The sequence below is a fragment of the Gorilla gorilla genome, chromosome 5, assembly GCF_029281585.2.
Source record: "Gorilla gorilla gorilla isolate KB3781 chromosome 5, NHGRI_mGorGor1-v2.1_pri, whole genome shotgun sequence".
Taxonomy (NCBI): domain Eukaryota; kingdom Metazoa; phylum Chordata; class Mammalia; order Primates; family Hominidae; genus Gorilla; species Gorilla gorilla.
Window position 1 is genome coordinate 145,340,019 of NC_073229.2, and position 20,657 is coordinate 145,360,675.

Below are 20,657 nucleotides of genomic sequence, written 5' to 3' on the forward strand. Positions count from 1 at the left end.
GTGAGTTGATATGCCTCAGGAACACAAGGACGCTCTTTATTGGCTATTTCTACATAATTGATAAAATAGGAAACATGGCTATTAACTAAACGAAGCATGTGGAAGGAGAAGATTTGAGAAGACAGAAATTTTGAAAACAGTCATCTAGGAGACTAGAAAAGTAACCTGGAGACACACCATACTGGGTATACTGGCAGCAGTCCATTCACGCCTAAGTCAGTCATCTGCAGTTATATTCTGGGTTACACAGAGAAACTATTATTACTCCTTTTCCTGAATCATAGATTAAGGGGAGAAAATAAAATTATACTTCTCTGAGCACTGATTCCTAGGAACTAATAATATATTTTTCTACTTAAAAGTGTTCATTTAACCTAATTTTCTTATTTGTATTTTTTAAATTTTAGATTCAGGGGAAATATGTACAGGGTTGCTATATGGGTATATTGAGCGACAGTGAGCTTTGGGATACAGATGGTCCTGTCACCAGGGTGATGAGCACAGCAGCCAACAGCAGCTTTTCATCCCATGCTCCCCCTTCCTCCCTCCATCACCCTATCTAGTAGTCCCTAGTGTATATTGTTTCTATCTTTATATGTATGTGTTTTCAATGTTTAGCTCCCACTTATGAGAATATGCAGTATTTGGTTTTCTGTTCTTGCATTAATGCACTTAGAATAATGGCATCCAGCTGCATCCATGTTGCTGCAAAGGACATGATTTCATTCCTTTTTATGGCTGTGTAGTATTCCATGGTGAATATGCACCATATTCTCTTTATCCAATCCACAATTGTTGGGCACCTATGTTGATTCCATGTCTTTGCTATTGTGAATAGCTGCAATGAAAACGCGAGTGCATGTGTGTTTTTGATAGAATGAGTTATTTCCTTTGGATATATAGTCAGTAGTGGGATTGCTAGGTTGAAGGGCAGTTCTAAGTTCTTTGAGAAATCTCCAGAATGCTTTCCACAGTGGCTGAACTAATTTGCATTTGCACCAAAAGTGTGTAAGTGTTCTCTTTTCTCTGAAGCCCTGCCAACATCTGTTATTTTTTGACTTTTAAATTATTGCCATTCTGACTGGTGTGAGATGGTATCTGTTGATTTGGTTGCATTTATCTGATGATTAGTGAGGTGAGCATTTTTTATATTTTTTTATTTTTTTATTTTTTTTGAGATGGAGTCTTGCTCTGTCACCCAGGCTGGAGTGCACTGGTGCAATCTCGGCTCACTGCAAACTCCGCCTCCCGGGTTCACGCCATTCTCCTGCCTCAGCCTCCTGAGTAGCTGGGACTACAGGTGCCTGCCACCACGCCTGGCTAAATTTTTTGTATTTTTAGTAGAGACAGGGTTTAACCATGTTAGTCAGGATGGTCTTGATCTCCTGACCTCATGATCCGCCTGCCTCGGCCTCTCAAAGTGCTGGGATTACAGGCGTGAGCCACCGCGCCCAGCCTCATATTATTTTTGTCACTTGTATGTCTTTTTTTTTTTTTTTTGAGAAGTATCAGTCCATGTCCTTTGCCCATTTTTTAATTGGAATATTTGTTTGTTGGTTGGTTTTATTATACTTTAAGTTCTGGGATACATGTGCAGAACGTGCAGGTTTCTTACATAGGTATACATGTGCCATGGTGGTTTCCTGTACCCATCAACCTGTCATCTACATTAGGTATTTCTCCTAATGCTATCCCTCCCCTTGCCTCCCATCCCCCGAAAGGCCCCAGTGTGTGATGTTCCCCTCCCTGTGCCCATATGTTCTCATTGTTCAATTCCCACTTAGGAGTGAGAACATGTGGTGTTTGGTTTCCTGTTCCTGTGTTAGTTTGCTGAGAATAATGGTTTCCAGCTTCATCCCTGTCCCTGAAAAGGACATGAACTAATTTTTTTTATGGTTGCATAGTATTCCATGGTGTACATATGCCACATTTTCTTTATCAAGCCTATCACTGATGGGCATTTGGGTTGGTTTCAAGTCTTTGCTATTGTGAACAGTGCTGCAATAAACATACGTGTGCATGTGTCTTTATAACAGAATGACTTAAAATCCTCTGGGTATATACCCACTAATGGAATTGCTGGGTCAAATGCTATTTCCAGTTCTATATCCTTGAGGAATTGCCACACTGTCTTCCACAATGGTTGAAGTTTACACTGTGACCAACAGTGTAAAAGCGTCCCTATTTCTTTTTTTTTAGATGGAGTCTCGCTCTGTCACCTGGGCTGGAGTATAGTGGCACTATCTCAGCTCACTGCAGCCTCTGCCTAGCAGGTTGCTTCAATTCTCCTGCCTCAGCCTCCCGGGTAGCTGGGATTACAGGCATGTGCCACCATGCCCAGCTAATGTTTGGATTTTTAGTAAAGATGTGGTTTCACCATGTTGGCCAGGCTGGTGTTGAACTCCTGACCTCAGGTGATCTGCCTGCCTCAGCCTCCCAAAGTGAAAAGCAGTCCTATATCACCACATCCTCTCCAGCATCCATTGTTACCTGACTTTCTAATGATCACCATTCTAACAGGCATGAGATGGTATCTCACTGTGGTTTTGATTTGCATCTCTCTAATGGCCAGTGATGATGAGCTATTTTTTTTCATGTTTATTGGCTGCATAAATGTCTTCTTTTGAAAACTGTCTGTTCATATACTTTGCTCACTTTTTGATGGGGTTGGTTTTTTTCTTGTAAATTTGTTTAAGTTCTTTGTAGATTCTGGGTATTATTATCCGTTGTCAGATGGATAGATTGAAATTTTTTTCTCCCATTCTGTAGGTTGCCTGTTCACTCTGATGGTAGTTTCTTTTGCTGTGCAGGAACTCTGTAGTTTAATTAGATCCCATTTGTCAATTTTGGCTTCTGCTGGAATTGCTTTTGGTGTTTTAGTCATGAAGTCTTTGCCCATGTCTATGTCCTGAATGGTATTGCCTAGGTTTTCTTCTGGGGTCTTTACAGTTTTAAGTCTTACATTTAAATCTTTAATCTATCTTGAGTTAATCTTTGTATAAGTTATAACAAAGGGGTCCAGTTTCATTTTTTGGCATATGGGGTCCAGTTTTCTCAACACCATTTATTAAACAGGGAATCCTTTCCCCATTTCTTGTTTTTGTCAGGTTTGTCAAAGATCAGATGATTGTAGATGTGTAGTGCTATTTCTGAGGCCTCTGTTCTGTTCCATTGGTCTATATATTTGTTTTGGTACCAGTACCATGCTGTTTCAGTTACTGTAGCCTTGTAGTATAGTTTGAAGTCAGGTAGCATGATGCCTCCAGCTTTGTTCTTATTGCTTAGAATTGTCTTTGCTATACGGGCTCTCTATCGGTTCCACATGAAATTTAAAGTACATTTTTTTAGTTCTGTGAAGAAAGTCAATGGTAGCCTGATGGGAATGGCATTGAATCTATAAATTGCTTTGGGCATTATGGCCATTTTCATGATATTGATTATTCCTATGCATGAGCATGGAATGTTTTTCCATTTGTTTGTGTCCTCTCTTATTTCCTTAAGCAGTGGTTTGTAGTTATCTTTGAAGAGGTCCTTCACATCCCTTGTAAGTTGGATTCCTAGGTATTTTATACCCTCTCTTGCTAGACTGCCCTGGCCAAAACTTCCAACACTATGTTGAATAGGATTGGTGAGAGAGGGCATCCTTATCTGTGCCAGTTTTCAAAGGGAATGCTTCCAAATTTTGCCCATTCAGTATGACATTGGCTGTGGGTTTCTCATAAATAACTCTTATTATTTTGAGATACGTTCCATCAGTTCCTAGTTTATTAAGAGTTTTTAGCATGAAGGGGTGTTGCATTTTATCAGACTTTCCTGCATCTATTGAGATCATCAAAGTTTTTGTCCGTTCTGTTTATGTGATGGATTATATTTATTGATTTGCATATGTTGAACCAGCCTTGCATCCCAGGGATGAAGCCGACTTGATTGTAGTGGATAAGCTTTTAATATGCTGCTGGGTTCAGTTTGCCAGTATTTTATTGAGGATTTTTACGTCAATGTTCATCAAGTATATTGGCCTGAAATTTTATTTTTGTTGTGTCTCTGCCAGGTTTTGGTATCAGGATGATGCTGGCCTCATGAAATGAGTTGGGGAGGAGTCCTTCTTTTTCTATTGATTGGAATAGTTTCAGAAGGAATGGGTACCAGCTCCTCTTTGTACCTCTGGCAGAATTTGGCTGTGAATCCATCTGGTCCAGGGCTTATTTTGGTTGGTAGGCTATTTATTAATTATTGCCTCAATTTCAGAACTTGCTATTGGTCTATTCAAGGATTCAACTTCTTCCTGGTTTAGTCTTGGGAGGGTGTATGTGTCCAAGAATTTATCAATTTCTTCTAGATTTTCTAGTTTATTTGCATATAAGTGTTTATAATATTCTCTGTCGGTAGTTTGTATTTCTGTGGGATCAGTGGTGATATCCCCCTTAACATTTTTTATTGTGTCTATCTGATTCTTCTCTTTTTTCTTCTTTAGTAGTCTGGCTAGTGGTCTATTTCGTTAATCTTTTCAAAAAACCAACTCCTGGATTCACTGATTTTCTAAGGGTCTTTTGTGTCTCTATCTCCTTCAGGTCTGCTCTGATCTTAGTTGTTTCTTGTCTTCTGCTAGCTTTTGAATCTGTTTGCTCTTGCTTCTCTAGTTCTTTTAATTGTGATATCAGGGTGTCGATTTTAGATCTTTCCCACTTTCTCTTGTGGGCATTTAGTGCTATAAATTTCCCTCTAACACTGCTTTAGCTGTGTCCCAGAGATTCTGGTACATTGTGTCTATTCTCATTGGTTTCAAAGAATTTACTTGTTACTGCCTAAATTTTATTATTTACCCAGTAGTCATGCAGGAGCAGGTTGTTCAGTTTCCAGGTAGTTGTGCGGTTTTGAGTGAATTTCTTAATCCTGAGTTCTAATTTGATTGCACTGTGGTCTGAGAGACTGTTTATTATGATTTCCATTCTTTTGGATTTGCTGAGGAGTGTTTTACTTCTAATTATGTGGTTGATTTTAGAATAAGTGCTATGTGGTGCTGAGAAGAATGTATATTCTGTTGATTTGGGGTGGAGAGTTCTGTAGATGTCTATTAGATATGCTTGTTCTACAGCTGAGTGCAAGTCCTGAATATTCTCGTTAATTTTCTGTCTCGATCAACTGTCTAATATTGACAGTAGGGTGTTAAAGTCTCCCACTATTATTGTGTGTGAGTCTAAGTCTCTTTGTAGGTCTCTAAGAACTTGCTTTATGAATCTAGGTGCTCTTGTATTGGGTGCACATATATTTAGGATAGTTAGCTCTCCCTGTTGCATTGATCCCTTCACCATTATGTAATGCCCTTCATTGTCTTTTTCGATCTTTGTTGGTTTAAAGTCTGTTTTATCAGAAACTAGGATTGCAACTACTGCTTTTTTATGCTTTCCATTTGCTTGGTAAATCTGCATCCATGCCTTTATTTTGAGCCTATTTTGTGTCTTTGTATATGAGATGGGTCTCCTGAATACAGCACATTGATGGGTCTTGACTCTTTATCCAATTTGCCAGTCTGTGTCTTTTAATTGGGGCATTTAGCTTGTTTACAGTTAAGGTTAATATTGTTATGTGTGAATTTGTTTCTGTCATTATGATGCTAGCTGGTTATTTTGCCCATTAGTTGGCGTAGTTTCTTCATAGTGTTGATGGTCTTCACATTTTGGTTTGTTTTTGCAGTGGCTGGTACTGGTTTTTCCTTTCAATATTTAGTGCTTTCTTCAGGAGCTCTTGTAAGGCAGGCCTGGAGTGACAAAATCCCTCAGCATTTGTTTGTCTGTAAAGGATTTTATTTTTTCTTCACTTATGAAGCTTAGTTTGGCTGGGTATGAAATTCTGGTTGAAAATTATTTTCTTTAAGAATGTTGAACATTGGCCTCCACTCTCTTCTGGCTTGTAGGGTTTCTGCAGAGAGATCTGCTGTTAGTCTAATGGGCTCCTCTTTGTGGGTAACCTGACCTTTCTCTCTGACTGCCTTAAAATTTTTTCCTTTATTTCAACCTTGGTGATTCTGTCGATTACGTGTCTTGGGGTTGCTCTTCTCAAGGAGCATCTTTGTGGTGTTCTCTGTATTTCCTGAATTTGAATGTTGGCCTGTCTTGCTAGGTTGGGGAAGGGTTCTCCTTGGTAATATCCTGAAGAGTGTTTTCCAACATGGTTCCATTCTCCCCATCACTTTCAGGTACACCAATCAAATGTAGGTTTGGTCTTTTCTCATAGTCTCATATTTTTTGGAGGCTTTGTTCATTCCTTTCCATTCTTTTTTCTCTAATCTTGTCTTCATGCTTTATTTCATGAAGCTCATCTTCAATCCCTGATACACTTTCTTCCGCTTGATTGATTTGGCTACTGATACTTGTGTATGCTTCACAATTTTCTCGTGCTGTGTTTTTCAGCTCCATCAGGTCATTTATGTTCTTCTCTTAACTGGTTAGTCTAGTAGCAATTCCTGTAACCTTTTATCAAGGTTCTTAGCTTACTTGCATTGGATTAGAAAGTGCTCCTTTAGCTTGGAGGAGTTTGTTATTACTCACCTTCTAAGCCTACTGTCAATTTGTCAAACTCATTCTCTGTCCAAAGTTTTGTTCCCTGGCTGGAGAGGAGTTGTAATCCTTTGCAGGAGAAAAGGTGTTCTGGTTTTTGGACTTGTTGGCTTTTTTTTACTGGTTTCTCCTCACCTTTGTGGATTTATCTACCTTTGGTCTTTGCTATTGGTGACCTTGGGATGGAGTTTTTGCATGGTCCTTCTTGATGTTGATGCTATTGCTTTCTGTTTGTTAGTTTTCCTTCTAACAGACCCCTCTTCTGCACATCTGCTGGAGTTTGCTGGGAGTCCACTCCAGGCCATGTTTGCCTGGGTATCACCATTGGAGGTTGCAGAACAGCAAAGATTGCTGCCTTTTCCTTCTTATGGAATCTTCGTCCCAGAGGGGCACCCACCAGATGCCAGCTGAAGCTCTCCTGTATGAGGTGTCTGTTGAACCCTGCTGTGAGGTTTCTCCCCATCTGGAGGTATGGGGTCAGGGACCCACTTGAGGAGGCAGTCTGTCCCTTACCAGAGGTCAAGCACTGTGCTTGGAGATCCATTCCTCTCTTCAGAGCCAGCAAGCAGGAACGTTTAAGTCTGCTGTAGCTGCACCCACAACCGCCCCTTCCCCCTGGGGCTCTGTCCCATGGAGATGCGAGTTTTATCTATAAGACCCTGACTGGGGCTGCTGCCTTTCTTTCAGAGATGCCCTGCCCAGAGAGGAGGAATCTAGAGAGGCAGTGTGGCTACAGGGGCTTTGAGGCACTGAGGTGGGCTCCACCCAGTCCGAATATCCAGGTGGCTTGTTTTACATTGTGAGGGGAAAACCACCACTCAAGCCTTAATAAGGTGGATGCCCCTCCCACCACCAAGCTTGCGTATACCAGGTCGACTTCAGACTGCTGTACTGTCAGTGAGAATTTCAAGCCAGTAGATCTTAGCTTGCTGGGCTCCATGGGGGTAGGATCTGCTGGGCAAGACCACTTGGATCCCTGGCTTCAGCCCCCTTTCCAGGGAAGTGAATGGTTCTGTCTCGATGGCATTCCAGGAGACACTAGGGTACAAAAAAAAAAAAAAAAAACCTCCTGCACCTAGCTTGGTGTCTGCCCAGACGGCTGCCCAGTTTTGTGCTTGAAACCTTGTGGTGTAGGCACCCAAGGGAATCTCCTAGTCTCTGGGTTGCGAAGATGGTGGGAAAAGCGTAGTACCTGGGCTGGATAGCACCATCCCTCATGGCACAGTCTCTAATGGCTTCCCTTGGCTAGGGGAGGGAGTTCCCCAAACTCTTGAGCTTCCTACGTGAGAACAGAGCTACCCTGCTTCTGTTCACCCTCCATGGGCTTCACCCACTGTCTAACCAGTCCCAGTGAGATGAACCAGGTACCTCAGTTGGAAGTGCAGAAATCACCCGCCTTCTGCATTGGTCTCACTGGGATCTGAGGACTGGAGCTGTTCCTATTAGGCCATCTTGTCAGGGAATCGGATTATTTGTTTTTTACTTGTTGATTTGTTCAAGGCCCTGTTAGATTCTTGATCTAACAGGGTAAGACTCCCTACCTTACCATATACAAAAATTAACTCAAGATGGATTAATGATTTACATTTAAGATCTCAAACTATAAAATTCCTAGAAGAAAATCTGGAAAACACCCTTCTCGACATAGGCTTTGGCAAAAAATTTATGGCTAAGTTCCCAAAAGCCATTGTAACAAAAACAAAAATTGATAAGTGCAACCTAATTAAAGAGTTTCTGCACAGCAAAAGTAATTACCAACAGAGTAAACAGACAACCTGCAGAATAGGAGAAAATGTTCACAAACTATTCATCTGAAAAAGGTCTAATAGTAAGTGTGTAGGCTTGTTTCTGGGTTCTCTATTCTGTTTTATTGGTCTATGTGTCTGTTTCTGCACCAGTACCATGCCATGTTGGTTACTTTCACCTTATAGTATAGTTTAAAGTCAGGTAATGTGATGCCTCCAACTTTGTTGTTTTTACTTAGTATTGCTTTGGTATTCCAGCTCTTTTTTGGTTCCATATGAATTTCAGAATACATATTTCTGATTCTGTGAAAAATGATATTGGTATTTTAATAGGGATAGCACTGAATCTATAAATTGCTTTGGGAAGTATGGCCATTTTAACAATATTGATTCCTACAATCCATGAGCAGAAATATTCTTCCATTTATTCATGTCATCTCTGATTTCTTTCAGCAATGTTTGTAGTTCTCCTTGTAGAACTACTTCCCATCATTAGTTAGATGCATTCCTAGGCTTTATTGTGTGTGTGTGTGTGTGTGTGTGTGTGTGTGTGTGTGTGTGTGGCTATAGCAAATGGGATTATGTTCTTGATTTGGCTTTCAATCTATACTGTTGTATAGAAAAGCTGACTTTTGTTCATTGATTTTGTATCTTGAAATTTTACTGAAATCATTTATCATTCCTAGGGTCCTTTTATTAGAATCCTAGGGTTTTCTATGTATAGAATTGTATCATCAGCAAGGGGAGATAGTTTAATTTCTTCTTTTCCTATTTGGATGCTTTTTCTTTCTTTCTCTTGCCTAATTGTTCTAGCAAGCACTTTCAGTACTATGTTGAACAAGTGTAGTGAGAGTAGGCATAGTTGTCTTTTTTCAGTTCTCAAAGGGAATGATTCCACTTTTTACCCATTCAGTATAATGCTGTGATGTTAGCTGTGGATTTGTCATAGATGGCTCTTATTATTTTGAGATATGTTCCTTTATGCCTAGCCTATTGAGGGTTTTTATCACGAAGAGATGTTGGATTTTACTGAGGGCTTTTTCTGTGTCTATTGAAACGGTAATGTAGTTTTTGTTTTTTATTCTGTTTATGTGGTCAATCACATTCATTGATTTGCATATGATGAACCAACCTTGCATCTCAGGAATAAACTCTAACTTGTGGTGAATTAACTTTTGCTGCTGGATAAAAATATGCTGCTGGATTTCATTTGCTAGTATTTTGTTGAAATTTTTTTTGCCTATGTTCATCAAGAATATTTGGCCTAAAGTTTCTTTTTTTGTTGTCTCTGTCAGAGTTTGGTATCAGGATAATATTGGCTTTGTAAAATAAGTTATAAAGAAGCTCCTCCTCTTCAACTTTTTGGAATAGTTTCAGAAGGATTGCTATCTGTTCTTTATACATCTAGTAGAATTCTGTATGAATCCATCTGGTCCCAGGCTTTTTTTTTTGGTTGTTAGGCTTTGTATTACTGATTCAGTATTGAAATTTGTTATTGGTATGTTCAGAATTTTACTTTCTTCCTGGTTCAATCTTAGGATATCATGTTTCCAGGAACTTATCAATATCCTATAGACTTTCTAATTTGTGCGCATTGAAGTGTTCATAATAGTCTCTTTGTATTTTGATCTTTTGTATTTCTGTGGGATCAGTTGTAATGTCATTTTTGTCATTTTTGACTGTGCTTATTTGGATCTTCTTTTTTTTTTCTTTGTTAATCCAGCTAGCAGTCTATCTATCTTGTTTTTCCTTTTGAAAAATCAATTATTGGTCTCACTTATCTTTTTTATGGATGTTTGTGTCACAATTTCATTCAGTTTTTCTTTGATTTTAATTATTTATTTTCTTTTGCTAACTCTGGAGTCAGGTGGGTTTTTTTTCTATTTCCTCTAGGTATGATGTTAGATCATTAATTTAAGGTCTTTCTAACCTCTTGATGAAAGCCATAGGACTGTAAACTTATCTCTTAGCACAAATTTAGCTGCATCCCAAAGATGTTAGTAAGTTGCATCTCTATTTTGATTAGTTTCAAAGAAAGTTTTTATTTCTGACTTAATTTCATTGTTCACTCAAGGGTTATAAAGAGCTAGTTGTTTAATTTCCATGTTTTTGTGTAGTTTTGAGAAATCTTCTTAGTATTAATTTCCATTTTTATGGCACTGTGGTCTGAGAGTGTGCTTGGCATCATTTTTAAAAATTCACTGAGATTTGTTTTATGGCCAAGCATATGGTCAATCATAGAATATGTTGCATGTGTAGAAGACAAGAATGTATATTCTATCATTGTTAGGTGGAGTATTCTTTGGATACTTATTAGGTCTACTTCATCAAGTGCCAAGTTTAATTCCACAATATCTTTGTGGAATTTTCTGCCTCAGTGATCTGCCTAATGTTGTCAACAGGGTGTTGAAGTCCATCACTATAATTTAGGGGCTATATAAGTCTTTTCCTGTGTCAAGAAAAACTTGTTTTGTGAATCTGAGTGCTCTAATGTTGAGTGCATACATATGTAGAATAGCTAAGTCTTCTTGTTTACTTGAAAACTTTATCATTATGTTATGGCCTTCTTTATTCTTCCTGACTGTTGTTGGTTAAAAGTCTATTTTATCTGATACAAGAACTGCAACACCTGCTCTTTTATGTTTTCCATTTGTGTGGTTGTTTTTCTCCATCCCTTTGAGCCTGTGAGTGCCATTACATGTGAGATGTGTCTCTTGAAGACAGCAGACAGTTGGGTCTTATCTTTTTATCCAGCTTGCTACTCTATGCCTTTTAAGTGGGGTGTTTAGGCCAGTTACATTCAGGGTATTAGTACTGATATGTGAGATTCTGATCCTGTCATTCGGTTGGCAGTTGGTTGTTTTATAGACTTGATGGTGTAATTCCTTTATACTGTCTGTGAGTTATGTGCTTTAGTGTGTCTTTGTGGTAGCAGGTTTTGATCTTCCATTTCCATGTTTAGCACTCTCTTAATGACCTCTTGTAAGGCTGGTCTGGTAGTAATGAATTCCCTTAGTAGTTGCTTATCTGAGAAGGATTTTATATTTCCTTTACCCTGAAGCTGAGTTTGGTGGGATATTAAATTCTTGGTTGAAATTTCTTTACCTTAAAAATGCTGAAAATAGGCCTCCAATCTCTTCTGGCTTTAAGGTTTCTGCTGAAAAGTCTGTTGCTAGCATGATGAGGTTCCCTTTGTAGGTGACCCAACCTTTCTCTCTAGCTGCCTTTAAGTTTTTTCTTTTGCAATGACTTTGGTAAATCTGATGATGACGTGCCTTGGGGATGGTCATCTTGTATAGCATCTTGCAAGTGATCTCTGTATTTCTTAAATTCTTGTGTCTACATCTCTAGCAAACTTGGGAAAATTTTGATGGACTTCAAATGTTTTCCAAGTTACTTACACTCTCTCCTTCCCTCTCAAGAATGCCAATGAGTCATAGATTTGGTCTCTTTACATAATCTCATATTTCTTGGAAGTTTTGTCATTTTTAAAAATTATTTTTTCTTTGTGCCTGACTTAGTTGATTCAAGAACCAGTCTTCAAGCTTTGGGATTCTTTCCTTAGCTTGGTCTATTCTGCTATTAATACTTCTGACTATGCTTTAGGACTAATTATGAAATTCTTAAAGTGAATTATTCAATTCCAGAGGTTCAGTTTAGTTCTTTCTTGAAATGGTTATTTTTTCTTTTAGCTCCTGGATCATTGCACTGGATTCCTTGGATTTCTAGGACTGGGTTTCAACTTTCTCCTGGATCTCAATGATCTTCCTTACCAGCCAGATTCTGAATCCTAGGTCTGTCATTTCATTCCTTTCAATATGGTTAAGAACCACTGCTGGGAAACTAGTGCATTTGGTTGGAGGTAAGAGGACACTCCGGCTTTTTGAATTGCCATGTGGAGGGCTGGTGTTCCTTTAACTGTGAGGTAAGTTGAGTATACTCAGTTGGCTTTGTTTCTGGGTGCTTTCAGAGAGCTACAACTCTATACAGAAACTTTATTTGTGGCTGAATTTTTGCCTTAAGTGTCACAGGCACTGTATATGCGCAAAATGTTTTTGGTCTTGTAATTTGGGCTTCTATCCAGTAGGTAGAGTTTAAGAGTGGTGGCCTGCAGATAGGCCATGTAGCTTCATCTTTCATCTTAGAATTCTCTAGCCTAAAAATTCTGTTTGAATTTTAGTGGCTCATAAGATAATGTCTAAACACCTGAGTTTGATCTCCACTGGTCTTATGGCTGGGCTTACATGTTCAGTCTTACTTCCTGTCACTCTTGCTGTCACATTCCAAATCTCAGACATTGTTCAACTACCACAGTTCTCTGACTATAACTTGCTTCTTCCAGCCCCTCTGCTTTTTCCTCTGCCAAAAAGAAAAAATGCTCTTCTCTTACTCAGAAAATAAATATTTAAACTACATGCCTCATTATATACATATTCTTCTTTGGAAGAGTATCCTGCTTATGGACTATCCTAGCAGGCTATACATTTTCCTATTTAGTTCCCATCACATTGTACTGCTATACAATTATCTAATTATTTGAATGCATTCTGTAAGAGTTCATGACTCCACAAAGGTGGGAACCATAATCTTCACTAATTTCAGTTGTTGAGTATACAAGACCTGTGTATAGCACATAGCAGTTACTAAAAATTACTACTCTGTTGATACATACCTAGAATTAATTGAACAAATCAAAGACCATTACTTTTTTTTTAATCAAACAGCTGTTGCTACTGGACAGATCAGCTACACCTTAGCAACAAGAAATAAGAATTATTAGCCTCACACAAATAGTCATGCATTGCTTAATATAATGAGAATATATTCTGAGAATTGCATCCTCAAGCAATTTTGTCACTTTGTGAACACTGTAGAGTGATCTTACACAAACCTAGAGGGTATAGTCTAACTCTACACCTAGGCTACACGGTGTAGCCTATTGCTCCTAGGCTACAAGTCTATACAGCATGTTACTGTACTGAATACTGTAGGCAATTATAGCACAATGGTATTGTGCATCTAAACATATTTAAAGATTTTAAAAGGTACGGTAAAAATGTGGTATAATAATCTTATAAGACCACCTTTGTATACTTGGTCCATCATTAACCAAAATGTCATTATGCAGTGCATGACTGTACCAAGTTAGTAAGAAACATGAGGAAAAAAAACAAAGAAATAGGCATAAATGCACACATGTATAGATGCTAAATGCAGTCAATATTCATCTTCCTTAATATTTTCTTTTTTTCAAATTATAACAAAAGCTTTAAAAATAATATGGCATTTGATGGTAAATATTTTACCTTGTTTTATACCAGCATTTCTTGTAATGTCTGACAGATAGCAGTTTGGCAATGGATATGATGAAAACATTGGCCAAGGATATGGATTATCACTCTAAAAAAGAAGCAAGACAGATGACTTTAGGAAGTGGTCTAAAATAATATTGAATTTTAAAGCTATCTGAAATATTGTTAACTTAAACTGGCTTTTCTTGCTCATAAATTCTGCAGTTGTTGCCCAATTAACCAAAAGCTATTTGATACTATACTTCAATATTCCAATGGGTAATACTTAAAACAAGCTGTAACAGAAACAATATTAAATTAGTACTGAGGACAAACATATGGTAACTTGTAGCAAGCAGAATTGATAATGATAAATTTACTGTGTTTTTTTTCATAAAAGGAAAATTGTAATCTTCAAAAGAAACCTGTGGTTTTTTCCACAAAACTTTTTCTCGTGCTGTCAGTCATTTCTATCTTATCTTTCCGAGAGTGACAGTCAAAGCAAGAAGGTTCTTAACAACAATGAAAACAAATGAAAAACCTTCATGAGAAACCCATACTTGAATATTGATGGAAGGAGAGGTACTCAATGTTTCCAATAAAATAAAAAATAATGTCATTTAATAATAAAAGTTAAGTATCATGAATGAGAAAGACATTGAAAGTAAAATATTCAAAGGCGCATAAGAAAAATAACTTATAAAACAATACCTACTCTACTACACATGCAAACAATACATACCCTACTTTAGCATTCATGACCCTTAGACATCAAAAATATTATTTTAGTTTGAAAGTATTTATTTGCATCCTAAATATTCTCAAGTAATAAGTTCAACTCTGTAATGTAGACATTTAAGAGGTAAAGTTTAGGGTGACTTTGAGTTGGCTATCTTGCTTCAAAATATGTCAGAAAAACACATCCCACTTCTCTTTGCCCCACACTCACCTTTTCGAGTATCCTCGGAGGCAAAATCCGTTCCAATGGCCCACCAACAAGATTTATTCTAACAAGAACATGATTTCTCTCCACTGATAAGCCATCAATTATAAAGTCCCTGAAAAAATAAATATATCACCTTTGTCATCCTTTTGATTGAATATGTGTTAATTTTTAAATCAAGTCTCTGGATTGTAAAGAAAAAAGGCAGAAATATTTATCAATCTATTTCTTTTTCTTTACTGCATTTAACATTTATATAGTTTTATTAAGTTCAGGGTACCTGTGCAGGATGTGCAGGTTTGTTACACAGGCAAACGTGTGCCATGGTGGTTTGCTGCACAGATCATCCCATCACCCAGGTATTAAGCCCAGCATCCATGAGCTATTCTTTCTGATGCTCTCCCTCCTCCCCAGCTTCACCCTCTGACAGGCCCCAGTGTGTGTTGTTCCCCACCATGTGTCCATATGTTCTCATCATTCAGCTCCCACTTATAAGTGAGAACATAGAGTATTTGGTTTTCCATTCCTATATTAATTTGCTGAGGATAATGGCCTCCAGCTCCATTCATGTCCCTGCAAAGGACATGATCCTTTCTATAGCTGCATAGTATTACATGCTGTATATGTATCACATTTTCTATCATTGATGGGCATTTGTGTTGATTCCGTGTCTTTGCTATTGTGAATAGTGCTGCAATGAACATAAGTGTGCCTGTATCTGTCTAATAGAAGTATTTATATTCTTCTGGGTATATACCCAGTAATGGGATTGCTGGGTCAAATGCTATTTCTGTCTTCAGGTCTTTGAGGAATTGCCACACTGTCTTCCACAATGGTTAAACTAATTTACACTCCCAACAGTGTAAAAGCATTCTTTTTTCTCCACAACCATGCCAGCATCTGTTGTTTTTTGACTTTTAAATAATAGCCATTCTGACTGGTGTGAGATGATATCTCATTGTGGTTTTCATTTGCATTTCTCTAATGATCAGTGATGTTAAACTTTTTTCCATATGTTTGTTGGCCACATGTATGTCTTCTTTTGAGAAGCATCTGTTCATGTCCTTTGCCCACTTTTTAATGGGACTGTTTGCTTTTCTCTTGTAAATTTTTTACATTCCTTGTACATGCTGGATATTAGGTGTTGTTAGATCTTTGTCAGATGGCCAGATTGCAAAAAGTCTTCCCTATTCTATAGGTTGTCTGTTCACTCTGATGATAGTTTCTTTTGTTGTACAGAAGCTTTTTAGTTTAATTAGATCCCATTTGTCAGTTTTTGTGTTTGTTACCATTGCTTTTGGCATCTTCCTCATGAAATCTTTGCCCATGACTATGCCCTGAATGGTATTGCCTAGATTTTCTCCTAGGGTTTTTATAGTTTTGGGTTTTGGGTTTACATTGAAGTATTTAATCCACCTTGAGTTGATTTTTGTATATAATGTAACTGAAGGAACATATCACAAAATAATAAGCACCATATATGACAAACCCACAGACAGTATCATACTAAATGAGCAAAAGCTGTGAGCATTAGCCTTGAAAACTGGCACAAGACAAGGATGGCTTCTCTCACCACTCCTATTAAACATAGTATTGGAAATTCTAGCCAGGGCAATCATGCAAGAGAAAGAAATCAAGTGCATTCAAACAGAGAGGAAGTCAAACTATATTTGTAGATGACATGATGCTATATCTAGAAAACCCCATCATCTCAGCCCAAAAGCTTCTTAAGCTGATAAGCAAAGTCTCAGGATACAAAATCAACATGCAAAAATCGCTTGCATTCCTATACACCACCAACAGGCAAGCCAAGAGCCAAATTATAAATGAACTCCTGTTCACAACTGCCACAAAAAGAATAAAATACCTAGAACTACAGCTAACAAGAGAAGTGAAGGACCTCTTCAAGGTGAACTACAAGCCACTGCTCAAAGAAATCAGAGATGATACAAACAAATGGAAAAACATTCCATGCTCATGAATAGGAAGAATCAGTATTGAGAAAATGACCATGCTGCCCAAAGCAATTTATAGATTCAATGCTATTCGTATTAAACTATATTGACATTCTTTACAGAATCAGAAAAAAAATATTTTAAAATTCACGTGGAACCAAAAAAGACCTCGAATAGCCAACACAATCTTAAGCAAAAAGAACAAAGCTGGAAGCATCACACTACCTGACTTCAAACTATACTACAAGGCTACACTAACCAAAATAGCATGGTACTGGTACAAGAACAGACACATAGACCAATGGAACAGAATAGAGAACCCAGAAATAAGGCCAAACTCCTACAACAATCTGATCTTTGACAAACCTGACAAAAATAAGCAATGCGGAAAGGATTCTCTACTTAATAAATAGTGCTGGGAGAACTGGCTATCTATTTGCAGAAAATTGAAACTGGACCTCCTCCTTATACCATATACAAAAGTCAATGTATTTCTTAAAATACAAAAGCTAAATTCACTTTTCATTTTAAGTTCTCTTTGCTAGACAGCAAAAACTTGATGGAGATACAATGACATTAATTAAAGAATACTTTCCTTGATAAATATTACTGCATTTAAAGAAATGGAATTAGGACATGCATTATTTCTACAGTGACTTCAACAATCATATTTTCAGTCAAGGTTTTCTTAAGTTTTAAACCTGGTGCCTTAAATTCAAAATCTAAATGTTGCTTATGAGCAGCTTCCATACTCAGCAACTGTTAATCTTTTCCTTCTACAAAAAACCTAGAGTATCAAGTAATATACTCTATAATAATTTTCCAAGACCTGGCTAAGATGCAGACATACTCTTTTTAAAAATTAATTACAGACATAAAGGCAATGCCAGCTATTGAATGTGTATTTGACAACAGTCAGCCAAATTGAGGTAATGGCAAGTGTGATTTATTAATGAAAAAAATTATCAGGATATTACCATAACCTCATTTTGGAAATAATCAGAATTTATGACTATGAACTAACATAATTAAGAGGATGGAATAAAGAGTGCCTCTGCAAAGGACACAAAATCAAAAATTTTGTTCGATGGGTCATCTTACAATAGCAGCTGAATTAAAAGGCGATATGGTTTATGGAACCATTAATAAAGTTATTATTGGAACCATTAATAAAGATAGGTCTTACCTAGTATTTTATGTATTACATATATATACACACATACCACACACATACACACACACACACGACAAAAGCAACAGACTTGAAAGTAGTACTCTGCAAGCACTCTCCAAACACTTCTATTATAATCTTTCTGTGACATTTACACTTTAGTTGCTTTGTATTCTGTTATTTAAATTGATTGAATTTAGAAAGCAGAAAAACATTAAACAAACAATATCAAAAATTACTGTCTTAACAAAACATCTCTAAAGAAAACTGCTGTTACTCTGTTTTAATCACCCATTTTTACCTGTGGCTCTCAGAAATCTCCAAGATATTTTCTTCTTGAGCATTTAGTAACATTTCAGATACCTGATACTGAGCCTCTAACAGGAGAAGAGTGTCCAGATCACAGCATATCACACTTAATAACCTATATAAAAAAGAAAAATAAACGTAGATTGTGTAAAACATGTCCCAAAAGCATAATTACATCCTTGATGTCTCAAAGTAATACCTGTACATCAAAATCTAAATCTAACAGAAAGTATCATTTAGTTATTTCAGATATATTTTTAATAAATTAGAATAGTAATCTCCTCTTCAAAAGTTGTTCTGAGTATTTTTAAAAGACCATGGGTAATTTCCAATCTAGATTTTTTAAAATGTATCTAAATCTACATAAATAGTAAATTTTCCTCTCAACTGCCACTTAATTTAAAAATTCATCAGAGAATTTTAGCAAAACCAGAAAAACTCCAAATTGCCATAACTTTTTATTCAGCAGTTAATTACCAAAGTTATGACAGAATCATCATTTTGCTGCCAATCTAGAAAATGTTCATTAGATAAAATGTCAGTGGCTAATTTTATAATTGTCAGATCAAGCTAAGAACACCTAAGCCCACTTATCTATCTTAATATTATTAAAAGATACAAGCAGAAATCATGTGTCTCCTATTATAATGCAAGAGGACACACACTGCACTGTCTATGAAGTACTCTTGCCCAGGAAACTGAACCTCAATCTAATCAATCCTATACAGCTCATTATCAGTTTACAGGAAACACAGGCATTAGAGAAACATATTTAAAAACACTGTAAGGAGAAAACAGTCAATCAAATTCAGAGTTTTGAGAATCCGACACATTATTATATATATATTATTTGTTCAGAAAACAAAAAGTCTTAAAAGAAACAGAGGTGAAAAGAAACTCTTACAAGTTAAAAAAAAAAAAGGACCAAATGTCAAGATTTTGTTTTGATCTTTGATTCAAGCAAACTTTAAAAGTCCATTTTTAAATCACACAGGAAAATGTGGCAGTAATACGAGATGAGATGAGCAAAATATTGTTAATTTTGTTAGATGCAACAATGGCACAGTAATGAAGGTTTTTTGTTTTGTTTTTTAAAACATGTCCTTACTTATTAGAGATATGCACTGAATGTTTTATATGTATCAGATATTTGCCTTATCTAAATATCAGCATATCAGATATTTGCAGGTCTAACATGATTAGATATTAAAACAGATATTTGCCTTAAAGTACTTAAGAAAAAAATGTATGTGGAGGGAGGGAGATGAAACAAGACTGGTGAAATACTGATAATTAATAAAGATGAGTGGTGGGCACATGAAAGATTATACTATTCACTACATTTTTATATGTTTAAAAATTCTATGATTATAAAAAGTGTTCAAACAAACATAATATCATGAGAATGCTGGGGGGCTATGGTAGAGGGGGTGGTTAGGTAAGGTCTCTCTGAAAGGTGGTATTTGAGGAAATAGGCGATCCAAGAAGAAAGCAATCTTCCAGTAACACTGGAAGGTTATATATCCACTTAGAAATAACCCAAAAGCATGGAGGAGGGAGAAAAACAGCATATCACAGAAATGTTTAACCACAAAATAAATTGAAGGGCAGCCAAAGGCAGTAAAATTAGGACAAATGGTGCTGGGGAAGGGAAAGAATGAGACAGGATATTGTGGCTGTCCATCATATATATATATTCTCTCTTGAATGCCACCACGTAAGATGTGCCTTTCACCTTCCACCATGATTATGAGGCCTCCCCAGCCATGTGGGAACTGTGAGTCCATTAAACCTCTTTTTCTTTGTAAACTACCCAGTCTCGGGTATGTCTTTATCAGCAGCATGAAAATAAACTAATACAGTAAATTTTGGGCTCCTCCTACCTTTAAGTCAACAGGCTCAAGGAGTTACAATGTTGGCTGGGGTGACTGACCTGGACTATCAAGATGAAATCAGTGTACTGCTCCACAATGGAGGTAAGGAAGAGTATGCATGGAATACAGGAGATCCATTAGGGTGTCTCCTGGTATTACCATGCCCTGTGATTAAGATCAATGGGAAAATACAACAGCCAAACCTAGGCAGGACTACAAATGGCTCAGACCCTTCAGAAATGAAGGTTTGGGTCACTCCACCAGGTAAAAAAACCATGACCTGCTGAGGTGTTTGCTGAAGGTAAACAGAATACAGAATGGGTAGTAGAAGAAGGTAGTCATCAATACCAGCTATGACCATGTGACCAGCTGCAGAAACGAGAACTGTAATTGTCATGAGTATTTCCTCCTTATTTTGTTAAGAACATGCTTGTGCATGTATACACTTGTACTAAGAAAATATCTTCATTTTATTTCCTTTCTCCTTTATCATGTGACATAGAGTTATTGACTTCATATCAGCATTTAAGTGTTGTTAACCTTATATAATAGCATTTGGGTTGGGGATTGGTGTGTTTCCGGTTGTACAAAGGATAGTTATATTATGTTAGGTGTGATTATAATCTTTTTGTTGTCTTTATTTGAAGATTACATATGATTTCAGATGTTTATGAGCTCACATTGACAAAGGGTGGACTTGTGATGGTTAATATTGAGTGTCAACTTGATTGTATTGAAGGATGCAAAATATTGTTTCTGGGTGGGTCTGTGAGGGTGTTGCCAAATGAGATTAACATTTGAGTCAGTGGGCT

General features: G+C 37.1%; 1 protein-coding gene across 3 annotated transcripts in view; it reads right to left on the bottom strand.

Annotated features, from left to right (window-relative positions):
* The window catches only part of TBC1D32 (TBC1 domain family member 32), a 249,792-nt gene that overhangs the window by 66,911 nt on the left and 162,224 nt on the right, over window positions 1-20,657 (bottom strand). For all 3 annotated transcript variants that reach the window (XM_004044609.4, XM_055389796.2, XM_055389797.2), the window contains exons 24-26: window positions 17,964-18,086; window positions 14,543-14,651; window positions 13,609-13,702 (exon numbers count right to left, since the gene is read on the bottom strand). In XM_004044609.4, coding sequence (XP_004044657.2) covers window positions 13,609-13,702; window positions 14,543-14,651; window positions 17,964-18,086 — 326 coding nt within the window. The remainder of the gene's footprint in view (window positions 1-13,608; window positions 13,703-14,542; window positions 14,652-17,963; window positions 18,087-20,657) is intronic.